Source organism: Protopterus annectens, chromosome 1.part2, assembly GCF_019279795.1.
Source record: "Protopterus annectens isolate FY-2018-M chromosome 1.part2, PAN1.0, whole genome shotgun sequence".
In the NCBI taxonomy this organism is placed as follows: domain Eukaryota; kingdom Metazoa; phylum Chordata; order Ceratodontiformes; family Protopteridae; genus Protopterus; species Protopterus annectens.
The window spans coordinates 123,967,886-123,995,598 of NC_056727.1; the positions used below are offsets into that span (position 1 = coordinate 123,967,886).

The 27,713-nt window shown below is 37.4% G+C and overlaps 1 protein-coding gene across 2 annotated transcripts in view; it reads left to right on the top strand.

Moving 5' to 3' along the window:
* The window catches only part of CLHC1 (clathrin heavy chain linker domain containing 1), a 1,972,328-nt gene that overhangs the window by 930,499 nt on the left and 1,014,116 nt on the right, over positions 1 to 27,713 (top strand). For both annotated transcript variants that reach the window (XM_044055182.1, XR_006362617.1), the window contains exon 6: positions 26,625 to 26,740. In XM_044055182.1, the coding sequence (XP_043911117.1) occupies positions 26,625 to 26,740 (116 nt within the window). The remainder of the gene's footprint in view (positions 1 to 26,624; positions 26,741 to 27,713) is intronic.

A 27,713-nucleotide genomic window follows, 5' to 3' on the forward strand; every position in this document is an offset into this window, starting at 1 on the left:
GGAAAAGATCATTATGGAATTAATATATAAAGATATAGGTAACCTACAGACTCTTGACCCAACCCATTTCGGATTTGTCAAGAGCAAGTCCTGCCTACTTAACCTGGTTAACTTCAAAAAAGTTACTAAAGCAATACATGAGGCCAGTAGAGTATACACCACACATCTAGAGCTTGCTAAGGTGTTCAATACCATCCCACACTTTGGTATCATAGATGAACTCTCCCAGCTAAATGCCAATCCATATGTAACTGATTGGCTAGCAAACTGTCTCACAAAAAGAGCTCAGGAGGTTAGGATGGGTGGCTATACCTCCTCCCTTAAAAAGACCTGCCATTAGCAGTGTACTGTAGGGTCCAGTCCTTAGGCCATGTCTCTTTGGCATTTATTTCTTAGAAGTCAAATCTAATATTAAGGACTTGTGGCTAGCTAATTTGCAAATAACTGTAACTTTGGTGCTGTCATAAACACCTCAGGGAATGCCAAGACCATCCAAGAGGGCCTGTCCCAGACCAATAACTTCTGTCAAAATCATGGACTAAAACTAAATGCCAAGGAATGTATAATCATATCCTTCAGCAAGCATGCCTCCCCTTGTAACTATCACGTTGGCAACACACCCTTGAAAATTGATAACATAGTTAGGGATTTGGGAACCTATCTCAACAATAAACTGCGTTTTGATCACCAAGTATCCATTGCTGTTAAGAAGTACTTTTTCATTGCACAGATGATATCTAAAGGTATTGTGGCCAGATTCAAGGATGTAATTGTTCCACTGTACTTGGCAGTCATTGGGTCAATCATTGAGTACAATGCCCCTTTCCAAACACTTGTCATAACTGGGATGACTGCAACATTTTATCTCATAAAAGTATGCAGAGCATCTCAAAGCCTTGCCCCTCTTCTCAGTATTATACAGGCCACTGAGAGGCAACCTCTGCCTTGTAGATAGAGCTTCAACAGATTCTATTCTGTCAGACCTATCATGCATTCGCAAGTTCAATGGTATCATATATAAGGGCTAAAACCTACCATGGGAATGTGAGGCTAGGCTTCTTAAGATCTTCACAGATAAGTAGCCTAGTATGTACCTATGAAACTATGATCTTATAAGAGATAAAATCAGGAACGTCCTTAAAATAATGGAAAGACAGCTGAGAGAGATGGGTTTATGTTCCTGTAGTGTGTGTTTGTGTGTGTGTGTGTGTGTATGTGTGTGAGGGGGGGTGGCTTCAGGACAAAGCTGGGAGGAACACCAAATTACATCATCATCACTTAAAAAGTTAATAGAACAAACTAATAGAATGTAATAGAACTTTACAAATACTAAGAGGAATAAAACTCATGTCTGACATTACTGACTGACTGTAAGGATCTGTGATTTATGTAGACAGGGGCGAAAAAATAAGAAAAGACATTGGGGTAAAACATGCTGAGTGTTTCCATCTCAAACTCACTGAAGAATGGAACTGTGAGCAGTAGCACAGATTGTAGGTGGTGCCCTATGGGGGGAAGAGCTGTACAGACCAACAGCTTTGGGCATTTGCTGTGGTGCACAGTATTCTCAACATAATAGAATTTGGATTACAAACTGCACACTGTGGCAGGGCTATCCACTTGACGGTGTAAAAATATGTCTCTAGGTGATTTGGATGGCTTGACTAATGTCCCCAAATGGGCATGGGGTATTTGCTGGTGATGAGTGGGTTGAGGACCCGACCTACGCCAGAGACTCATGCTAATGGTGGGATGGGTCTATGTGCCCCTACTGGCCAGTGTGTACCCGCCATAAAGCCCAGCAGCCCTGGGTCATTACGCTACTGGCTGACAGTGTCCAGTTGCCCAGCTTTGATTACCTGGGATAGCTCTGTTCAGCAAAAGCTGGATGTAAAACCAATCAACCTGCCGAACATGAACTAAGAATTGCCACATTTCATGTTGATTCACAGACATGGTGGTGCTTGGAAGTGGATGACAAGATGGTAAGGAGGAGTTTGGACATCCTATGTATCCAGGAGACAAGATGGAAGGGCGTTGCAGCAAAGCCACTTGGCTTTGGCTCCAGAATCTACTACTCAGGAGGAGGATGGGCCAAAAATGGTGTGGGAATTGTGGTGAGGAAGAGGCTTCACAACACTGTGACGGATGTCATCAGAATTAGTGACAGACTCATGGCAATCAGACTCCAACCTAATGATGGCCCATTATTCATAATCTTAGCCTATGTCCCTCAGCAGGGTTGTGATAGTGAGGAAAATAATGCATTCAGACAGCAGTTGTAGTTCCCACTGGCTAAAGCAGGACAACATGAATTGGTGTTGATGATAGGAGACCTAAATGCACATAGTGGTACAGACAGAACAGGATATGAAGACTGCCTGGGTCCACATGGGTGGGGCAACAGTAATAAAGATGGAGAGGCCATTCTAGACCTGCTTGGTAAATGGCTTGATAGTATCCAACACATGGTTCAAAAAGGCAGACAGTCACAAGATCACATAGAAAAATGGCCAACATGCAACGCAGGTAGACTTTCTCATAGTAAGGAAAGAGCATTGGGGTAGAATCAGCAATTGCAAAGACATCCTCTTAAACAACTGGTTGCCGCATCATCTGCAAGCAGTGGTCAGAGAAGGCTCTAAGGTCAAAAGAGACTAGGCTGAAGACTTGGAAGTTGACTGGAGAGAGCACAACAGTTCAAGGAATTACTCAGGGCTCTAGCACCTCAAGAAGAGTAGGAAATGGGTGGAGTTGAAGAATGACAACACCTCAAAACAGCATGTGTGAGGATTACAGAACAGATAAGTCAGGTATGGAAATAAGGTACATAAGGACAGTTGGTGGTGGAAAACAGAAGTCCAAGAAGTAATCAAAAGAAAGAAGGAGTGCAGGATAAAGTGGGAAACAGAGTAGACAGACCAGGCTAGGAAGGAATACTGGTTGGCTAACAAGGAGGGTAAGAAATGAGTTGCAATAGCAAAGAACAAGGCATCAGAGGCACTCTACCAGTTTTTGGAAAGTGACTCAGTAGATGGTGCAAAGAAACTGAATCAGGTTGCAAGGCAAAGGAAGAAAGATAAAGAAGATAGTCAGATACCCTTCATAAGGGATGCCAGCAACAACCTTCTCACCAGTCCACAGGGCATCAAAGGCAGATGGAAGGAGTACTTCAGCAGCTTTTGAATGAAGAAAATCCTACAGAAACTGTACTGCTCCAGACACATCTTATGATGAGAGAAGAGGAGGAACTCACCATAGAAGAAGTAAAAACAGCACTATGAAAAATGAAGTCATGGAAAACAGCAGACTCAGATGAGATCACAGCAGATATTATAAAGATGTTGGGTGAGACAGGGAGAAATAGCTCCTGAGAGAAAAGCATATCCTAGATGACTGTAGAATAAGCACACTGGTGCCAGTGTTCAATAACAAAGGTGACATTCGCAACTCTGGGCAGTACAGATGTATCAAACCCCTGTCACGTTGCATGAAAGTCCTGGAGATGGTGATTAATAAACAAATACACAGAGTAGTAGAAAGTCAGATGGGTGATGAGCAGTTCGGTTTCAGATCAGGATGCAGCACAACTGACTCAATGTTTTCAGTAAGACTGATAACTTGAGCAGAAGCTAGAAATGAGGAAGGAGCCTAAATGGGCATTCCTAGACTTGGAGAAAGCATTTGACATGGTCCTAGAAAGCTGATTTGGGCAGTCTTGCTATGGTTTGAAGTCCCAGAAACATCATTAGAATTAGTGTGAACTATGTACAGGGACTCTTATGGCTCAAGTACAAACAGTGTTCAGTCTCACAGAGGGATTCCCAGTGGAAGTGGGTGTGTATCAGGGTTCAGCTCTGAGCCCACTGCTGTTTATGCTGGTACTGGACTACATTAGCAAACAGGTGAGAGAGGATATATCAATAATGTTGCTGTATGCAGACGATGTGGCATTACAGGTAGACTCTGAGCAAGAACCTCAGTAAAGGATATGGGAATGGAATGAAAAACTGAAGGCATATGGGATGAAACTGAGTACAGATAAGACAGTTATAATGGCAGCAAATGGGCAGGAAATCAGAAGAAGTTGAGAACTGAGATAGAAGGGAAGATAGTGGAACAAGTTAACAACTTCATGTATCTTTGGAGGGGTCATTGAGGAGATGGGAAATCTGAAAGAGGAGGTCAAAGTTGGAATCATAGAAGGCTGCAGCCAACTGTCAAAGAGTGTCAGATGTAGTGTATTATAGAAGAGTGCCCAAGAAGCTGAAAGGTAAAATGTACAAAACAGTGGTGCGAACCATACTACTGTATGGTAGAGAAACCTGGGCAGTAAAGGCAAAGTAGTTGAGAAAACTTGAGGTGGTGGAGATGAAGTGCCTGAGATGGGTGGTAGGATGCACACTGTGGGACAGATGAAGAAATGGGGACTTAAGAGCAGAAGCCAAAATAGCTGCAGTTGCAGAAAAGTTCAAAGAGAACAGATTACAGTAGTTCAGGCACATGCGTAGAAAAGCAGAAGACAATCTGGAGAAGAAGATTTGGGACAGACAGGAAGAAGACAAGAGGAAGCAACAGCATCCAGCATATAGGTGGATGTTGTGTGAGATACGACCTGCACCAATCAGGCATGAGTGTCGAAGAAGGTAGGAGAGTGGCAATGAATAGACAAGAGATGGTGGCAGTCGAAATGACAACCTGACCCCATGTAGAAAATGGGAAAAAGGGGGTTGATGATGGTGATCAGGGGGTGTTCTGCCAACTCAAAGACAGGTAAGAGCTACTCCAGTAGTGTTGAGGAATAAAGCCCTGACTACTGCCCAGGTGACACTGCTTCAATTTAGTAGCTAGGGTGACTGATAGAGTGGCATGGAGGGATGGGTGTTACCATCCCATGAGGGTAGGTGGTGATGTGGTGTTTCTCTCATAGATCCTTGGTGGAGACTGGAGATGTCATGTGTGGAAAGGTGTAGTGCTTGTGATGGGTGGGTAGATATGGTTGATCTGCTGCAGAGTCAGGCAATATGCTGGAATATTCCCCTATTGCATGCCCACCTACAGATGCTACCACTAGTCATCAGGGGCTGGCGGAAGTGTGTAGGGCATACAGAATAAAAGAAAATGGTAGAATGGTGATGGCCAAGAACTCAGGACACCCTTAAGCTGTATAACCTGTCCCAGCTAATATCTGAGGAAGCTCAGGGGGCTAGCAGACCAAGTGTGTGTGTGATGGGTAGGATGATGTAGGGTCCCCAAAACATTAAAAAAAAACTTTGGGACAGGTAAGAGGTGTTTGTGTGCATGTGCTCTGTGTTTGAATGTGTGCATGTGTGTGAGAGTGAATGGCAGAGGGGGTCATTGTTTACCACCACATAAAAGTGCTGCTTTGCACAGCACTAGTGGTAGTTAAGGATGAGTCAGAGACATGCAAATTAGATGATAATGAGGTATTTCCTCATTGTGACTAATGTGTCTCTGAACTGCATTTTTCTGCATCTTATAAACAGTCCCAGAGCTCTTACTGCCAGCACTGGGATTCTTTGTAATTCCTGGGAAAATTTGATTGGTAAGATAATACAAGTACCAGAGAGATAAATTCGTAAATAAAGTGTGATGAAATTTCATTAATCTAACATGTTGTGAACTGAGTAAGCTTAATACTAGAGAAATGTCATAACAAGGGGAAACACAGCTACAGTGCAATGAAAAAGTATTTGCCCGCTTCCTGATTTTTTATTTTTTTGTATGTTTGTCACACTTAAATCTTTCAGATCATCAAACAAATTTAAGTATTAGACAAATATTAGACAAAGATAACCCAAGTAAATACAAAATGCAGTTTTTAAGTGATGATTTTATTTATTAAGAAAAAGAACTATCCAAACCTACATGGCCCTATGTGAAAAAGTAATTACCCCTTTGTTAAATCATGAAGTAACTGTGGTTAATCACATTTTTGAGAAAACTGAGTTCAATTTCACTAGCCACACCCAGGCCTGATTACTGTCAGACCTGTTGAATCAAGAGATCACTTAAATAGAACCTGTCAGACAAAGTGAAGTAGGCCAAAAGATCCCAAAAAGGAAGACATCGTGCCACGATCTAAAGAAATTCCGGAACAGATGAGAAACAAAGTAATTGACATCTATCAGTCTGGAAAAGGTTACAAAGCCATTTCTAAAGCTTTGGGACTACAGCGAACCATGGTGAGAGCCATTATCCACAAATGGAGAAAACATGGAATAGTGGTGAACCTTCCCATGAGTGGCCGGCTTACAAAACTGACCCCAAGAGTGCAGCGATGACTCATCCAAGAGGTCACAAAAGAACCCAGAACAACATCTAAAGAACTGCAGGCCTCACTTGCCTCAGTTAAGGTCAGTGTTTATGACTCAACCATAAGAAAAAGACTGGGCAAAAATGGCATGCATGGCAGAGTTCCAAGGCGAAAACCACTGCTGACCAAAAAAATCATAAAGGCTCGTCTCACTTTTGCCAAAAAAAATCTTGATGATCCCCAAGACCTTTGGGAAAATATTCTGTGGACTGACGAAACAAAAGTTGAACTTTTTGGGAGGTGTGCATCCTGTTACATTTGATGTAAAAGTAACACAGCATTTCAGAAAAAGAACATCATGCCAACAGTCAAACATGGTGGTGGTAGTGTGATGGTCTGGGGCTGCTTTGCTGCTTCTGGACCTGGACAACTTGCTGTGAGTGATGGAACAATGAATTCTGCTCTCTATCAAAAAATCCTGAAGGAGAATGTCTGGCCATCAGTTCGTAACCTCAAGCTGAAGCGCACTTGGGTTCTGCAGCAGGACAATAATCCAAAACACACCAGCAAGTCCACCTCTGAATGGTTTAAAAAAACAAAATGAAGGTTTTGGAGTGGCCTAGTCAAAGTCCGGACTTGAATCCGATTGAGATGCTGTGGCATGACCTTAAAAAGGCAGTTCATTCTCGGAAACCCTCCAATATGGCTGAATTAGAACAATTATGCAAAGAAGAGTGGGCCAAAATTCCTCAACAGCGATGTGAAAGACTCATTGCCAGTTATCACAAATGCTTGATTGTAGTTGTTGCTGCTAAGCGTGGCACAACCAGTTATTTGGTTTAGGGGGCAATTACTTTTTCACATAGGGCCATGTAGGTTTGGATAGTTTTTTTTTCCTTAATAAGTAAAATCATCACTTAAAACTACATTTTGTGTTTACTTAGGTTATCTTTGTCTAATAATTACATTTGATGATCTGAAACATTTAAGTGTGACAAACATGCAAAAAAATAAGAAATCAGGAAGGGGGAAAATACTTTTTCATTGCACTGTAAGTCATGCTTCTTTAATATGTGACGATGTAGGGATAATTTTGAAGGGGGAAAACTACACTCTGCAAAAAAGAAAATGCATTTAGGGTGTAGTTATCTTTCAAAGATCTACTTCTTAAGTGACAGGTTGTGAACCAGCAGCCAAAGCAGTGAACCAAGAAGGAAAAAAAGTAATTGAATGGCATTAGTGATATGATGTAGTTAATTGTTGCTGTGTATTTTTTGTGCTTACTCCTTAAATGTCTCACTGATTCAGTCTCATACAGTCACAAAGCTGCATTAACTCTGCAAGTATAATTGCTGTCAGTATTGCTAGTTGGCTCTAGGTAATGGTTAAACAAACATCAGTTTAGTACAGGCAAGCATTTATTCAGTTTTAATATTCCTGATTGAGTTAACAGCCCTTGTCTTGAATGTTATACAGTAGCAAAAGCAGAGATACAAGGAGAATAGCTGACCCCAGCATAACAGTAGAAAGCAGTCTTCACTTTTTTGTTTATTGCACAGTCAAAACAATTACTTAAAATTCAACAAGAAAAAATGGTGCACACAAAAATTATACAAACAAGATATAAATATTGATATTTATATCTTGTTTGTAGAATTTTTGCATTCTTTTTAATAAGTTAGGGGTGTGTGTTTTACTGCTGATGCTGATTGGGTTATCTTGGTTATATAAGATGTTTGTGGGTTAACGATGGTTGATCTGATGAAGCGAAAGTATTAACATTTTTGTGAAAGCGCTTATCTTGTGAATAAATGTGTTTATTTTACCTGCCTGTGCTTTCTGAGTGCACCATTTTTCTTGCAGAATTATATATTTGTCGTTGTGTGTGCACTCAGATTTACCTGGGTTCTGTGTAGCTGTTTTTTGGTTTTGAATTACGTAAATTAGTGTATTCAGTAAGAGTTAAGAGCAGTCCAAAACTTCAAAAGAAAATACTTAGTCGTAAAACATAAAAATTGAGTAGACTTGGACACAGTCATGATAAGCACTTTCATTCACAAACTGGACTCTAATGGCAGGGAATCAGATTAAGTTATGGTCAGATTATTATTGGGGTCAGTGAAATGGAGACTGCTAAGCTTTTTGTTAGAGCTAATTGTGACTAAAATGATTATGTATTTTAGAATTATATGCTCATTAAGCATGCTGCATGTACTGCTGGGGCCTACTTGGTTTAAGGCAATAAAGACTGTTAATTGTAATGTTAGGCTAAATAATAAACAACAAAGATACTAATGCTGTTTGATCTAGCCTTCAGTGAAATTTGTATTCAGACAGAGCTATCTATAAGAATGGGGTCCTGAATGACATGTCAGTCACTATAGCTAGCTCATTATCATTAAACCTATATAGTATAGCTATAGCATTCTCTTAATACAGGAATACATGTAAGGTATACATCAAAATAAAATACTTTACAAACATCAAGAGTCATAAGTACAGCTGCCCATAGATGGGTGCGTGCTGTGAGGCAGTTTGTGCATCCTGTCATGGCTTGACACTTCATTCAGAATTATTTTCTCTGTCTTGCACCCAGTGAGTGATAGGATTGACCCCATCCCCCTTCCAACATTAAACTGGATTTAGTGATTTATCAGAAAATGAATTAGTGATATGTTAGTCCACTGAATAATTTTAACTCTTTTGGTCCTTTGAATAATTTTTTAATTCGCATACAGTCCATGTATCAGCCTGCTTTCTTCACATGTCTTAAATATCAATTATGTAACAGGAGATAAGACTTAAAGAGACCCTTCTTTGCAACTCTTAACTGTCACAGATCTTGAAGAATGTTCTGTTGTGACAAGACAGGCTGTGACACATCTGGTAGCTCATCTTCCCGAAAATTCATATTTGTCTTATATAAATGTTTGTGATCCTGCTATACAGCTTTCCTTCTCCCCCTTAAGGAAAACATAAGGTCTTGGTTCATCTGTTTTAACAACTACTTCAGCTTCAGGCTGAACATTTTATCATGGCTTTTGTATTATTGCTTTATCTCTAACCTGTAAATCTGATAGTCTTCTGCAGGTTATATCAAAATAATATTTCTGTCTCATCCTCCTTTACTCTGTGTTGATTTTCCAGGCATTAGCAATATAGTTGGATTAAATAAATTGTTTTTCAGCCTTTTGCTTTCTTGTGTTTGAGCTAATGTAAACTGAATTCTCTGCTACTGAATATTTCAAAACTATGAGATGATAATCATCCAAGCTTTTGTTATTGATCTTTCTCTTGAGCTTCTTCACTGCCTGGATAATTTTCTCCAGCTGTCCACTGGACTGCAGCTCAAGGGGATTGGACATTTTATGTCTGAATTCTCACTCAAGAACAGCTCTTTTGAATTCCTGACTCTTGGATTGTAGACCATTCTCAAATTTGACAACATCAAGTATCCCTTCTCAAAAATGGATACTTTACAGCATTAATCACTCTTGTACTTCTTTTGTCTGTCAGTTTTATTACAGGAAGGTTTGATTAATAATCCACACATATGAGATGCATGGCTATTTTTGAACTAGAACAGATCAATGCCTACTCTGGTCCATAGATGACCTAGTAATGGATATCTACCATTTCTCCCTATAGATTCTTGCTATGGTTTGCATTGAATATGGCACAACTATGCAGTACTTGTTTTGCTTGACTAGACATTCATGGATAAAACATTGTACCTCTTGCTTTTTCTTTCTATGTTGCTATTCTGAGATATGATTAATGTATTTTTAGGCATGTATGTTCTGAGTTGATTGGGAACTACTGAGAGCTTTGATTCCTAGATGTAGCTTGTTTTTTTCACCGAAAGAAAAGTATGTCTGGATTTATTTTCTTGCTCTTGCTGACAATTCTTATTTACGCTAACCTTTCTTTATAAAGTCTTTCAGTAACTGCATTTCTAAGTCAGTGTCAGTATATCTCTGGAATTCCTTTTTTTCTGCTACTTTCTGGGAAACATGCTCTATTCAACATACTTTTCCAGTTGTAGTTCCTTGCCTGGTATGTATTGCACTTTCATATCATATGTCTACAGATTACATCCTCTGTAATCTTACAGGTGGTTTGTATAATAACTTTCTGGTCTATTTTATAATAGTTTATGGTCTGTTTCTTCCTGAATTTCTTTATCATACACATACTCTAGAATTTCTTACCTCCACACACTCTTACTAATTCCTCTTTTTCTGTTTAAGTATTTATATACTTTTTCAGTAATTGGCTTTGACCCATATTCAGCTAATATATTCTCCTGTAAAGTTATAGCTCCTAGAACATTCTGATTGGCATCTACTTGTAACACAGTAGGATTATTCACATCATACTGTTTTAGAGTTGATATATCTGTAACTAGTTTCTTGAAAATTTAAAGTAGTTTTCCTGTTCACAGCTCCTATTGCCATAAGTTTTATGACAGACACAAACATTTCAGGCATAGCAGACAGAAACTTTGTAAAACACTAAAATATTCCTTGAAATTCTTTAATGCCTGTTTGTCTTCTGGTTTCTTGTTTATACTGTTGCTCTTACTTTTCTTTTATCAGGCTACAAACCCTCTTAAATTAGAATATGACCCATGCATATCAGGCTTGCCACTTTTGTTCTATAGTTGCACTTATTAACCTTGAAATTGACTGCCTTAATCTATATACTAGCTGTTGTGCAACCTTGACATAATGCTCTTATGTTCTGAATACACAATAGTAAATCAATGGTTATGTTTACAGTACCTTCTAAGTCACTTCTTCGGGTACTTCTTCGGGTACTTGTGCAGCACCTCTTTGGGGCACCTCTGATGCTGATCAAATGCCAAATGGAAGTCTGATGGATGTATACTCTCCTACTGATGTTTTAAAGGTACACAGGTTAGAACTTGCTATATATAGTGTTATCTGCCAGAAACCCTGGTTTGCATCTGGAAATGAAAAGAATTCAACATCTGACATCACTGAGATTACTTCTTCAGTAGTAAGCAATTAAGTAATGCTATATTAAACCACTGAAAACATTTTAAGTGGTGAATATACCTGTTTTCTCATGACAGTGTATTTCTATTAATATAACAAAAACAGGCTGAGATTGCCAATATACAACCAAAAAATGAGAAAAAAAACAGAATGTTTGCAGTAGAATAATATTTTCAATCCTTTAGACACATTAGCAGTGGCATTCAGTACATGTGCACAATATCTTTTCCAAGGCTGATAATCAACGAAATTGTACTTTCCAGTTAATCCATTATAAAACATAAAGTCTCATTTGGGGGTAGATCTTTTTAACTCAACGTCTTTTGCCAGTAGGGTTCTGTCAGGCAAAACAAATAAAAGTTTTTTCACAGAGCCTAGTCAGGCAACCTCCATGTTTCTATGACCAGGACTACCATTGGCAAATACAGACTTCACACTGGGTTCCTAGGTTTATTACTAGGCTAATGATCCATGGGGATCTCCAGTAGCCTAGCCATGCACCCCCAATATGTTCTTAACCCTAGTATTTTAAGTACCTTTAACCCAGAGCCCTTTGTAATATTAATGTGAATAATCTGGCAGATATTTACATTACACTTGCCCATAAGGAACAAGGATGCCAATTCAGATGTGAACATATTGCTTCCCACCAACTCATACAGTTTATGCCTGAATAGAGTAAGGGACATACTTTGCTTTGCTTTACTTGGGCAGGAAGATGATTCCAGATAAGCTGTATTCTTTGCAAGACACATCCATCCTTCCAGCATGTCCAGTTTAAGTTGCAGAAAAGATTGAAATCTCTTTAGTAGGTGTTTCTGCCACATTTGGGCTGGAAATGTGTAGTAGATCTGAAATGATGGTGCCAACAAAGACTTGTAAATGAGGCAAAATCACCCATCAGTAGCATGTATGATACTAAAAGGGGTTTGAGATGATCAGTGTAGCTTTTGTAATTTAGACCTTTGATTTTCTTGGTGCAAAAGCATTGTGGTCACTAGAATTGTGCAAGGTTTATGGACGTGTACATACAGAAGTGTGCATTATACTCCATGACTGGCCTAATAAGAGCAGTATATAGTGGAATGATCACTCCTTTTGAGTTGGATGCCACACATTTAATAAGTTGTTCAATACATTTCTTACAGCAGTGGATACATGTTGATCAAATGACAGGTCTCTGTCTACATGGGTTCCCAGGTTCCTTACTTCTGAGTCAATTTCCATTGGTGTGCTGTCATTGTGATAGTTGCAGGGGACATCATGCTTGCCAAAGGATATAGTTACACAATTATATTCCCATTTCAGATGATCACACTAATGTCAGTCAGTCTCTCCTTTCAGCAGCAGTACTTTACAAAAATATTTCATTATTATTATCATTATTATTATTAGTATTGAATTCATCCTCATGTCTTGGTGAGTACCTTCACAAAGTGGACCCTGTTTTCACAAAATCTCACAAAGGTGACCCTGATGTATATGACTGTGTTTATATAGCATATATCATGGACATAAATAGGTCAGAAACTAAAAAAGATAGCTGGGGGCACAAGACCCAGGATAAAAAAGTGTCCAATCCTGGTAGATGCACTGGTGCCAGGACTGGAAAAGATGACAGTGTAGACTCCTCAAAATATGGAAACATTCCTATAGTGAGGCCAGGCCAGGCCCAGTGGGATGATGACTCCCCTGTTTTAAAAGGAAGTAGCAGTCCACAAAAACTGATAGGCCAAAGAAGAACCATAAAGACAATAAAGTGGACTATTCAGGATAAGAAAGAAATTATGTATTGTTACTATTATACAAAAAGCCCAGAATTTCCAGACACAAGATATACAAAATGATTAAGAGAGGAATTAGAGGAAAGAAAAATACTTCCACAAGAAAAACTGTCAGAAGCTTCAAATGAAAAATTGTGATCATTAATACAACAGATTTGTGAAAAACAGAATATAGATCAAGAAACCTTGATCTGTTTGGAAAAAGAAGCATCTGAGGAAGTAAGAAAATATAAACAACAAAACCAAGAGATATTTGAGAAGTATAAAAAAGAAATATGTACATGGGAAAGAAAGAGAGATTTGATATGGTGCAATGTTTATGCAAAGGAGAAAGCCAAATTAATCAATGTAAAGAAGGCAACCCCAAAAATATTCAAAGAGAAATACAGGCAAAGGCATCCAGATATGGAAAATTTCACAATAACAAAAAATAATATCACAAAGATGGAATGTAGAAAAGAAGATTAGTAAAGTAGAAGTTAAAAAAATAGAAGGTAAAGTTATGGCGTGCCTGTGAAGTGAAGGATTTGGTTTAGAAGGTCTAACATTGGTTACATCACAACAGGATAAAGTGAGTTCCATCACAACAGGCTGGAGGGAGTCCCCAAAGTAAGGAGAAACAGGAAGATCAGGAAACATCTGAAGAAGAAATATGGACATGGGAAAGAAAAAGAGATTTAATATGGTGTAATATTTATACAAAGGAGAAAGCAAAACTAACCAGTACAAAAAGCGCACCACCAAAGACATTTACAGGCAAAGGAATCCAGGCAAGGAAAACTTTACAATACAAAAAAATAACAAGACAAATATGAAAAGTAGAAAAGGAGATTAGTAATGGAGAAGTTAAAGAAATAGAAACTGAGGTTATGGAGTACTTGCAAAGTGAAGGATTCAATGTAGAAACTCTAATTCAGAAAGCACCACAACAGGATAGAGTAATGGATATCCAAATTAAGGGGAAACCAGTGGAACAGGAAGCAATTGTCTAGGTGCCATTTGACAATAATTTTCAAGCCTTCCACAGCAAACCAGTATAAATGTTCACTTGAAGCTAGACAGCAAGGGAAGGAACAGGAAATTATGATGCAGTTAATGTTGAGGAGTGATAGGCCAGTGAGATTCCATTTGACAGAGCAATGGGTGGCACAAGATGAAATTGAAGAGAATGTGCCACAGGAAGATGTTATAGAACCTTCTATAGAATGCCCACAGGAATTGGAAAACAAGGGAGATGCCCTCGGTTTGGATGAAAAAGAGCTAAGAGAAGAGTTGCTTGATTTAATAGACATAGACAGATATATGAAGATCAATGAAAGAAATAGACTGCAGAAGGTTAATAAAACCCCAAAAGTTAGAAGTCTTAGAAAAAAAAATGGACACAGTAGTTCATAGAGATCCATGTAATATAACAGAAGTAAACAGGATATATTACTGTGCTGCTAAATTAATAACTGATAAAGTTCTACCACAAGAACGCAAGGTAGTGAGGGAAAGGAAGGGGAGAAATCGAATACCATCATGGAAATATCGAATAGAGAGAACTATAAAGCAGTTAAGACAAGACGTGTCACTGTTAGAAGACTATAGAAGAAGGAACAGGCCAACAAAAATACTAAGAAAGATAGATGTGATAAAAGCAATGCACAGTATTAGAAGAGACCAGAATCTATCATGGAGAACTATAAAAAGGAGAATAATCTATTTTAATCACTATCTCAAATAAACTAAAAGTTTCAGCACAGGCAGAAAAACTTAGAAGATATGAAGATAAATATAAAGAATTGGGAAATAAGGTAAAAGGAATTGAAAGACTGTCAAAAAAAAGAATAAATAGATACATTTTGGAGAAGTATCTATGAAGATCCTGTGGAACATAACAAAGATGCTAAATGGATAGAAGAAGTTAAAGAAAGAATAAGAGGTTTAAAGGTAAAGGATATGAAATGGGATGAAGTAATAGCCAGAGATATTGAAACAAAGTTAAGAAAGGCCTCTAATTGGAAAACCTGAGGCCCAGATGCAGTACCTAACTTTTGGCTGAAAGTATTAACATCTTTGCCCGAAGATTTAGCCATGAGTAAGAACTATTTATATGCGCACCCCGAACAGACACCACCTGGTTAACAAGAGGAAAAACAATGTTCCTACTTAAGAGTAAACCTGCAAGCTTCCCTAAAATTTATAGACCAATAACTTGCCTTCCAACAATGTATAAACTATACATGGGAGTTGATGCTGACAGAGTTTATAGTCATTTAGAAAAAAACTCAATTATGGCAGTAGAACAAAAGGGCAATAAAATAAAGTCATATGTAACAAAGGATAATTTGTTGTTAAATAAGGTCATAGTGGAGAACTATAAAAAGGAGAATAATCTAAGTATGGCATGGATTGACTACAAAAAAGTATTTGATAGTATCCTGCATTCATGGATAAAAGAGTGCTTAAAAATGTATAAGATACACTCTATGCTGATTGACTAGATTACAGTGACCACAAAACAGTGGCAGGCCACTTTGTAATTAAGCTATGATAAAAGACAAATTATTATCCCAGGGATAAAAATTCAAAGGGGGATATTCCAGGGTGACTCTTTGTCACTGTTGCTATTCTGCCTTGCCCTTAACCCATTAAGCTGTCTACTTAACAGCTTAGGCCATGGTTATAATTTGGCTCTTAGAAAACAACGAAGTGTAAAGACTTCTCATCTTCTGTTTGTCAATGATTTAAAATGGTATAGCTCATCAGATGAGGAACTGAAAGCACAACTGCAAGTTGTCAAAACTTTTTCAGTTGATATAAGAATGTCATTTGGTCTTGATAAATGTGCAAAAGCCAGTGTTTAAAGCAGGAAAACATCAGTTTGGGACAAGAATGTGATATAAAAGCACTTGGGCAAGAGGGAGTGTATAAATATTTGGGAACTGATGAAGGATCAACAATAAAACATGAGCAAATGTGAATAAAACTTAGTAAGGTATACTTCAGAAGACTTATTAATCCCCAAAACAGCACTGACATCTAGGAACAAAATCCAAGCTATAAACCAATTTGCTCTTCCTGTCCTAACTTATAGTTTTGGAGTGATTGACTGGCCCCAAAACGTGTTGGATAGATTAAATAGGAAAACAAGAAGGATGCTTTATGCTCACCAAATGATTTATAAAAATCAGTGCATACCAAGATTATATATTCCCCGTTTCAAAGGATGGATGGGCCTCCTTAAAATTGATTATATGTATAGATCTGCAATCGTGGTATTCCACACATATCTGCTGACTTCACAAAACCCAAGCATAATTAAAGTTTTGAAACATGAGATAAATCTAAGATGACTTCTCTGCTTAATCTAGCAGAAGCATAACGGCATCGAGCAGAAATGGAAATCAAACCAGAAGCAGAAAAAAATCAGGCAGCAACTGAATGTGCCAAAAAACAAAAGAAAGAATATAAGGTGAAGGACCAGATGGGAATGCAAGAAATGTGGAAAATGCATAAATATAGTTGCAAGTATAGAAAACTTCTGTAAGAACATGTTAATCAGGAACAAATGTAGGAATGGTTCAGGAGAGGAGAATTCAAATCAAAAGATGAAAGGTTAGTATTGGTGGCCCAAGATAGTGGGCCGCATACACGTTGGTTTACAAGGTCCATTGAACATGTGGGAGAAACAGACAAATGTAGATTTTGCAAAACTGAATTGGAAACAGTTGCACACCTCATTGCCGGTTGTGACATACTAATGGCAGAAGGACTGTATACTGAAAGGCATAATAATGTGGCAAGAATGTTGCACTGGGTATTGTGCAAACATTATGGTGTTGAAGTGGCTGAAAAACACTGGAAATGTGAGCCACAAAACATCATAGAAAATGAAGAAGTCTGCATCACATGGGATTATCCATTACCAACAGTTCAAAAGATAGATGCTAGAAAACTGGATATAGTGGTCCAAGAAAATAAGTCAAAAGTAGCATTGATCATTGAAATCGCCACACCCAGTGACTACAGTGTCTTGCATACAGAGAGACACAAAGTCATAAAATATTAGGATTTGCAGGCAGAAATTAGAGAATTTGGAAGAAAGATACCCAGACAGTTCCAATAGTAGTAGGAACAACAGGTCTTATAAAAAAGAGTCTACAATCATATTTAGATATGCTACTAAGACTGTAACTCCATACAAATTGTAGGAGTCAGTACTGGGCACATTGTGGGTGCTGTGAAGAGCACTTTTGGCTGACATCAAAGATTGAAACAATACTAATTTCATGAACCTTAATTGTACTTTGACTTAGGAATGGGGTCCATTCCTGTCATGGTATTAGACATCCAAAAGATTTGGGGAAATTAAAAAAAAAACAAGTATTCCAGGCTCCTATGGATTCTCCCAAGTGATGTCTGCCATATGAGAAATACTGTGGTCTTAAAAAAGACATAGGGTAACAGCTGACATCATACACCTGACACCCTAGTGTCACAGTTTAAAGGAACCAGTCAGCATTATTTTGCATTAGTGCAGTCTCTTGTATAAAAGCCATTCTTTACTAGCTAAATGCTGCCAAGAAATGTAATTTTAGTGTTGGCTCATCCAAATGCCCTTATCCTGGTTTTACCTGTTGAACATTTATGAAACAGAGTCACCATTCGATATTATACTGCCACTTACCCAGTGGAGCTTCCTTGCTAAGTTACACCACCTTAATCAAATCTTGCGGCACCCCCATGCTATATTATATCACCACTTACCTGGTGGAGTCCCCTTGTTATATTATACCACCTTAATCAAATCTTGTGGAGCTCCTGTGCTATAGTATGCCACCATTTACCCAGTAGAGCCCCCATGCTATATTATAACACTTTAATCAAATCTTATGGATCACTAGAAGTCTTTCTTTATGATAGTTACCACACTATTTACCAACTCTTTTGGCTATAAAGACTTAATGGCATCTATTTAAGTTTCTACTCTGTTTTACTAGTGAGATCATATATCACTCACACAATATGAAGTTTTATTTGTGTGTGATATTTTTCTGGCCACTTGCTAATGCTATAAATAAAATCTGCATATTAATTAATGATGCCATTACATTTGCTTTGCCCAATATCTGAGCTGTCTCGATTCTGTACACATGATATCTGTGTTTTTACACTGTGAATACAACTTTTCATAAGCCAAATGATTCATAATATTAGAATTTACATATTCAAGTGGTATCATTTGTAAAAGAATTCTCTACTTTTTATTTTCAAACTCACATTAGCCGTTTCTGACCTAAAAGTTTCACCTCATGGCCAGAATATGTTAATGATATGCAGAGTTCTGTATTTTGGAGCTTTGAATCTCATTGCTTCAAATTTGTCTTTAGACAGTATATTATATACTAAACCTGGTCTACTCATTAATTTGTCTCCTTCCAACCATCTGGTCAGCCTTTCATTTCATTGCTTTTAAGGCATTTTCAGACTTCATCATATCATGTACTACTACTTCAGTAGTAATAACAAACAACTAATTTTCATATTTATATTCAACACCAAGCAGATTGTTTTGAATACACTTGATTTTGCTTTTGGATATATTAGCAAAACGTGCTTTCCAGCACAGATTGTATAATATTGATTAAACACAAGGCAATACAATATATTATGCTTGTTGTCATACCTATTAAATCTGGCTTGACATTTAACTCATTCACTCCAATGGAGCTCAGGAAGTTTGCACTGTAACTTCAAATGGGCGGAGCCTAAGCCTTTGACAGAATCAAATTATGTCCTCACATTTCAAACAAATGTTCATATCTCTGGAGCCACAGGGATTATGAAAGAAGTATAAATGGCAAACTCTTCAGCAGAAACTATTTTATAGTGGTAGTATTGTTTAGGTTCTAGGTCTTAAACAGAATTGCATAAGTCCCAGTAAACAGAGTATTTATTACATTTATAATAATTTGTAAACAACTTACAATATCTCAGCAACCACTCAAGTTACACATATATTGTCAGCAGCATTTTATTCATCTAGTTGAGATTTTTCTTATGAGGCTAAGAATTTTTGTCTGTTACTTGGTTGTTGAGATATTTAGAATAATGTGAATATCCTATCTATATAAATTACTATCATAAAAACAACATGTAATATCTATTTACCTGCATTAGAGAGAGGTCAAATATTAATGCAGTTGAGTTTGCTATTGTGTAAGCTTTACAATGAAATCTTTCAGAACCATGTACATAGCATGGTTTTAGAATTATTGATGCAAATATGAAGAAGCAATATTTGATGCCTAATCAGTAGGAGTTAACTGCAGATTTCCCTGGAGGCATCACTCAGATGTTTCTTTTCTTTGATGCCAGTTGTTACGGTACATTGCCATAAGGATTTCGTCTTCATATTCATTACTATTGAAATGCATCCTCAGTTTATTTCTCATTTCTGAATTTTTATTTCATATATGGTAATATCCAAAAAGCAGGAGACCAGGATCCAATCCACACAAACAACGTTTATTGAGCACTTTCGTCTCTTGAATAGAAACTTCTTCAGAATAACACAGCATATTACCCAACAGCCTTATATATGCTATTCCAACAAATTAATCGTCATCATTAACTAATTAATAAAATAATGTCCTGAAAGGACATAGAAACATTTAAAGAGCAACACACACACACACACACACACACACACACACACACACACACACACACACACATATATATATATATTGCACTCATCGTAAAAAAGAAAAAAATGCAATTAAAAACATATGAAAGATACCTGACAATTAAATATATCCTATAATAAGTTAAAATAATCAAAGCAACAGATTCAATATTTATGCATATGAAAGTATATATGTATTTGTTGTTTATTAGCATCCTACCTTAATAGTAGGTAGAGATGACTGTCATATAAGAAATTGTGCCGAATGCATCTGAAGCACCGGGTCTTAGTGGTGCAGTATCCATTATCTCTGTTCTCAGGCTCAAGGCACAATTTCTTATATAACATCTGGTGCTTTGATTATTTTTAACTTATTATAGGATATATTAATTGCCAAGTAACTTTTATATGTTTTTAATTGCATTTTTTCTTTTTTACTGTGAGTGCAATATATATATATATATATATATATATATATATATATATATATATATACATGAGTGTGTGTGTGTTGTTCTTTGAATGTTTCTATGTCCTTTCAGGACATTATTTTATTAATTAGTTAATGATGATGATTAATTTGTTGGAATAACAAGTAGGTGATATGAGACAGAGAATAGTTGGAGTTTTTTTTGTGTCTGTCCATATAGGAGAAATGTTTAAGGCATAGGACCCTCTTTGTGAGGTACTTTTGTGACCTCTCCAGTTGTTGCAGGTATCTAGTGAGGTACATGCCAAATGGGGCATTGTACTCGATGACTGACCTAATGAGGGAAGAGTAGAGGGAGACAATGACCTCTTTCTTCCTGGATGCAAAACCCTTAGTAATGAGATGTGTGACATAGAAGGACTTTCTGACCACAGTGGCAATGTGGTGGTCAAAAGAGAGGTTGCTGAGAACCTGTGTTCCCAGATCTCTTATAACGCCTTCTGTGTTCAGTCGGCTACCATCAGTGTGGTAATTCAAGGGAACTGGGTTTTTCCCAAGGGGGATAATGACACATTTTTTTGGTATTGAGCTTAAGGCCATGGTTTTGACACCAGTCGTTGATGTATGAACAAAAACGCCACAGGAGCAGCACGAATGTGAAACCAAGATGAGGTGTTTAATGAGTAAACAGCAAACACGACAATGCAGCACGACCACTGCAAACCACAACAAATAAATGAAACAATAAATCTGGTGTAGTATTAAGTGCTTTTCATCTGCAAAGATGAGCAGACTTCTTCAGATACTAACACATCGTTCGCGCATTACTTTAAATGTGATGCTGAAGTCACATGATTAAAGTTCCACTTAAAAAAACTCTTTACAGACTTAAATAAACCATCTCTTTATGTCACTGTTATAAATATGTATAATGTGTTAAAAACATTCAAAGATATTCAACAACATTGTACAACATTATAAAACTTTATGAAAATTAAAACTTGTCAGTTAAAAATTGAAAAGGAGTTGAAAAACACTACTAAATTGTGTGAACACTATGTGACATCTTGTTTGTGTAACCCAGTGGGTTATTTATAATTTTTGGTGGTAAACTCGCACTTTGTATGTTTGTGCGTATATATTACTTCCGAACTATCAGTATTTCTGCCATACTTCTTTAACTTGCACTTGTTACTGTGTGCTTTCCGAGTAAAAAGTGTACAAAGAGTAAAAAAATAATAGGTTAAATATAGGTACTCTTGTTTGATGTTTTCTTATATAGTGTGTAATTATTGGTAATGACCCTGTAATACTCACAATGCCACCACCATGTACTCTAGTGTGTAAATTTAAAGAGAGGGGAATGTGTTTTGTTCTTTGTTTCTACCTTGTACTTGCTTCTACCAATTATCTTAACCAGTTTCTTAATTTTAATATGCAAGTTATTGAATATAATTCATTTAAACCTGGTGACCTACATGCATCAAGTCTCAATTGCCACAATAATTCTGTTTTCTCTAAGAGTAAAGATTTTGGGCCTCCTTTTATCATGGTTTGTACCTTATTTTCCTGGTCCAATATTTGTTCAATTACTTTGAACTTGAATGAGTGATTGGGGTACTCCACACAATGTTTTGCTAAGGCATTATCTTGTTTGCATCTACTGATTGCATACATGTGGTCATAAATTCTATCCTGTAATCTTCTATCAGTTTTGCCCACATAGAAGGCTGGGCATGTCTGACATTGGGCTATATAAACCACCAATCTTGAATTACAGTTAAATTTGTTTTTAAGTATGTAGTTTCAATCTCTGATCACAAATTTTTTACCAATGTCTATATATCGACAGTAATTGCACATTTCACATCTTAACATACCTACAGTCCTGTGTATACTGTTGTACTGTCGTTCTAGGATTTTTTTTAAGTTTTTGCCCCTCCTATATGTAATCACTGGAGAGTCTCCTACTTTTTGAACAATTTCTCTGTCTGTTGTAAATAGGTGCCAGTTTTTTTTCAGAATGCCCATAATTTCCTTAGCTCTTAAGTTAAATGTTAAAACAAAACTGATATTTTCATTCATTATGGTGACATTTGACTTGGGTCTAGTTATAAAGGAATCATGTAGGGTGTTAGTATCCTCGGTGTTTTCAGATGGTACCCGAGTTGTGGTTAACTCTGAATTTGTTACCACTCACCATGCTCCCTTATTTAAAATTGGTTTGTATATTCCTTTATCACGCTTCTTTTGGACTTCAATGGTGATGTTTTGAATTAAGTCAATTGGGTAACCCCTATGTGTGAACATATTACTCAAGTTGTCACATTCTGCTATGAAGTCATTCTGCATTGTAGTCATTCTCGCTGCCCGTACTAATTGCCCCTTGATCACAGATTTTTTCTGATGAAAGGGGTGCGAGCTAGTCTAGTGCAAGAGTGAGTTTGAGTGTGTGTACTTTTTCTATAAATCTTAGCTGTATAATATTGCTTAGAAACGTGGAGTGTGAGTCTTGGGACATAGTTAGGGACCTATAGCAGGCTACGACCTGAATCGCTGTCTTACCCAATGTTAGCTGCACCTGAAGTATCTCAGATGCGTTATGTTGGGCTACCAGTCTGGAGGTGTGCGCATCATTTATGAATATGGAAACACCACCAACTTTGGAGCTTTGGTCCAAGTTCTGGGGCCGTAAGGTGTGGAATGAGTTATAGCCTGGAAGTGCAGGGGTGCTTTCTGCTGCATTGAACTAGGTCTCTGTTACAGCACAAATGTTGATGTTCTCCATTTTAAGGAGTGCTTTGAGTGAGTGCATTTTGAGATTTAAACTTCTAGCATTGAGCAGCATGACTCTCAGATTGCATTTGTTTGTAGCTGTTACGGTGGTTATTTGGTCTTTGGAACACTGCTTAAAAAAGGTACTATAGGGGTGGCAATAGCCTTGGCCAGTATCCGGAAGCCCAGGGGCAGGCCATCTCTGGCAAAGCATTGAGGTCTGTCGATCATGATAGAAGTAGTTATTTTAAATATAACTTTGAAATACAAGATGGTACTATCTGCAATCACAGAAAAGGCAAGGGAAAATTATCTCAGAAATGTTTTTCTGTACTGGGACAGGAAATAAAGATATGATACATGTTTTGGCATATTGTCTACTATATGAACATCTAAGGAAGCACTTATTAATGAAATTGAATGCAAAAGGATTAATGTATTTGAGAATATGCAGGATTTTTTGTCAGCTTTGTTTTCCCTTAAGAACAATCTACATTACAGAGGATTATAATCGGGTCTCCAATTGTAACCAACTTATTTTATGTTCGAGACATGGATGCCAAGAAGTTCACCTTGAGAGTACCCACATCAAGAGCACATAATAAAGGTTGTGATTAGTGACACCCAATCATAATTCTTTGTGTTGTATGGAGCTTTATTTGCAACTTATATTACCACTTACAGAAAAGATAAAGTGTAGGAGAGTAACGTATTTCACTGGCTTTCAAAGGCTTTGAAAGCCAGTAAAACACCTAGTGCTGCCAAACAGATAACAGGCAGAAATTAAGTGTCCCTCTGAAGAGCAAAGGTCTATAAAAGGTGTTAGATACTTTGTTCTGCCATACTTGTTGTTTATAATTGTCGAAGAGAGAAGTACCTAACAGATCTTAAATCTCTTTTACACTCTTACATAGATTTCTGGTGGCTGGCAGTATCCACTTAAGTTCTTAGCATGACACCCAGTCATAACAACTTTGAGGGGTGCCTAACAAAACCTTGTTAAGCAGCTTTCTGATGTCACATAGGTGCCCAATAAGCTCATTTTTTTCACAGTTTTGGAGTATAACCATGGCATTCCATCATTACAGTATTCTTAAAATTGCAACTGACTAAGAGGTTCCATGTACTTGAAATGCTAATTTTGTCTATTTATTTGTAGTACTTTAAAGGTTTTGTTATATTATTAATACATCATAAAAACTTGATGCTAATATGTAGGAATAAATGTGAAACTTGAAACTTTGTACAACATGGCATTTAAATCACTGTAGTAAATTCATTAGCATTAAATCTATATACCCCACATATAAAAGCTATGAGCAGTTCTTATGGAATGGGAAGCCTCAATAAATTGGTTATAGTACCATAACATTACTTATTGGAAAGACAGAATAAATTTACTGGAGCTCTAGGAGTATTAGTTTCTGAAGAGGGTAGACTAAATTTATTGGACCTCACTGAATTATGTCAAAGCTAGATGCTCTTTCTTGCATGTCTTGGAGTCTCAAGCATGAGAACAGGACTGTACTCTGCTGTATGTATGTAAAACTTGTGACTGTAACAAACTTGGGTGTTTTTAGTTTAAGAATTTCCACTCCTGGCCTCAAGTAATCTTTCCCATCCAGTTAAGCAGACTGCCTTGGTTTTTGTTGTTGGTCTTTCGGCTTTTTCCCGGTAAGGGGTCACCACAGCGGAACTCCGGTCCACTAATGATTGGCAGTAGATTTTTACAAAACGCCAAGATGCCAGCTCAACGCCCAACCTTCAACGAAGGCACGCCCATTTACGCACGCATGTCTTTCGAACGCTACCTAACCATGTGGAGGACATGCAGACTCCACACAGAAGGCACTCCCAAGCCAAGCCGAGAATCGAACGGGAGAACCTCTTGCTGTGAGGTAACAACGCTACCACCGTACCACAGAGTGTTATTACCTTGCAAGGTTGTAAGCTTCAGGCTAGTTGTGATTTTTGAGCTGCAAGTGTTCCATATCCCTTTTTCTGTAAAAGGTAATCTCCACATTAAACAGAACTGAGTGGCTGAAGTCAAGGGTGTTATATTTAGTTGACCTGCAGGCAGCATACCTGCTGTAATAGTGATCTGGATCAAGTAACATCAATTGGCAGCCACCACTTTATGAGTAACACTACCCCACCACCACCACTACTGCAAATTCATTATTAATTGACGGTTAGGTTTATATGATGCCAGTAACTGTTTTTTGCACACACACCCTGCAGGTAACACTATCTATAAGTCCAGCACCAAACCCTTCCTTCTGCTTTGGGAGCAGGATTGGAGTGAATCCTTCATAATATGTTGTGAATGACATGGGAACATAAAATATGCAGTACTCCTTCTACTATATATACATCTATGAGGTCCACACTGTTACACAATGTGTATCATAACTTCTCTGGGTTATACACTCAGTTCTGGTACTTCTACTGAATATCCTAGATGATAATGTTGGGAGGCTAATCTGCAGCATATGATATAGGAGAATGGCAAAGTGAAGCATTTTTGGAAAGCCATTAAGGCAGAGGTAGAATTAGATATATGGCTTGATGTGTATTCTGAATATGTTACCTAGCTGGTTAACTCCAAAGCATGAGAGGTCTTTCTCTGTAATATCAGTTTCAGACTGCCTGACCATTTTAAAGAAAACTCCTATGACTTCACCTTGGAAAGTTGAAACACTGTATAATGTAGAGAATGGTCATGCTCCCTGGGCTATGACCCAGAAGCTTTGTGAGTGTTAAGATATATGGCTGTAAATTCCTTACACTGATTTGACATAAAGAGACATATTTGATTGAGTTATTACCAGGGAACACTGAACCCTCTTTTTTTTATCTTTCCCTTTTTTGCTTCCAGTCCTCTATATTTCTTGCAATTTATATTAAACTAGCTTACTTAGCTTTACTAGGGCATTTTGGTATAAAGTTATTTAATAGGTTACACATATGGAAAATTTTAGTAAGAGTGGGATGGTTCTCAATGTGCCTTAAAGCTGTTCTTAGGGTTAACACTAAAACCTTATCTCACATTATTAATGACTAATGATGGCGCTTTTGCCTTTGCTAGAGTCTGATCCCCACTAGAGGCAGGGGTTCTACTAATGCCCAGCATTACTGAAACTTATTTGTTGTAAACATTTCTTTTTAAAGGTTCTGTTATCTAGGGTGACTTTTTTTTAATTTTTATACTTCCCAAAATTTTAACTTTGTTTTTGTTTTCTATACTATTTATGTTTTATTCCATTTATGTATCAGCCTAGTAATGCCAATAGGATGGTTGTGGGAATAACTTCATGAGGAATGTAGATTATGTTGATTGTAGGGACTAGTTACTACAGAGATCTCTGAAATACATCTTTCTGGAGAGGGTTAAAAAAGGGTAAGAGAAATTGTGGGGATTGACTAGAGTTGGAATGTTAAATGCATTTAAAGGGCAGACTAGACAGCCTTATTGTCTCCTTTTGCCATCAAGCTACATGCTAAAGTACCTGGATCTGACAGGCTGAAATGTATTTTATTTCCCTTTTGTATACCTTTTTGAGTAGAGATAATAGCTTTGTTTATAAAAAATATTCTAAAACAAGAATATTATCTTGAAAATGTTTCATTGTTTTACATTTTTCTCTTCCAAATATTTGCTTAGGCACAACCGTTTAAAAATATTGTCTGATGCAATTATGTCCTGGACAGAATCTGACAAACATGTTCCTCTTCTAAAATTCCTTCCCCAAACTTTGCTGACTGCTGCATCCTTAAAAGGTAAATGTATATTTGTATGGTTTTAGTACTTTAGTTACAGACTTGCAGCATGCTGCCAATGCTTGACAAAAATTGCAAAATTATTCCTATCTCCAACCTTCAGTCTAGTTTGTATCTTTGATATATGATGTACTCATGTTTGCCTTGTCTTGTGAAATTTCTTTTAAAGTGTTTTTTTAACTATGTTATATGTTAATGAGATTAGTGCTGTACTTTGGTTAATAAATTAGAAAAAAATAAATAAATGTAGATACCACTGATAATCTTTGTCTTCTTTAGTCTGGAAAAAAATTCAAAAAGAGGAAAGCTAAGCTTCTTTCAATCTGTCTCCCTTTGCCGAGCTGGGTTGTTGTTTTGGGGATGGGATTTACAGAAAGAGATGTGGTGAGCGTAAATTATATGCACTAGACAGCTCATGTATTTGGTTATGACTTCTAACTGTAATTCAGATGCCCTTTTGGATACCAAATACAGCTCAGAATGAGATACAGTAAAGACAGCATAATTTCAGCATGGATTTCTGATTTACATTTTGTAGACAGATGCAAGAGTTGTACACTAAAACTAATTTTTTTCCACCAAGCTGTTGGGATGGTATTAAGCATAAAAAGGAAAGGAGAGTCACATGACCTAAGCATAAGCCCCTCCCAGGACAGCTGAAAGAATAACAGGACCAAGAAGGACGGTTGTGTAGCTACATCATACCTTATATTTGACATGATAAAGGAAACTGTAAGATAGAAAGATCAGTAATTAATGTGGAGGTTAAAGGCCATATGAGAAACATTTGCACAAACACACACACACACACACACACACACACACACACACACACACACAGAACATTGGTATAGCTTGCTTTACTGGTTAGTGACATAGAGGTAAGTAGTCCTACCAGGTCACTTGTGACCTGAGTTCAGGAGTGGACACTGGGAACTGGATGGTAGTTGTGAGGGAGCAGAGTGAGTTCCAT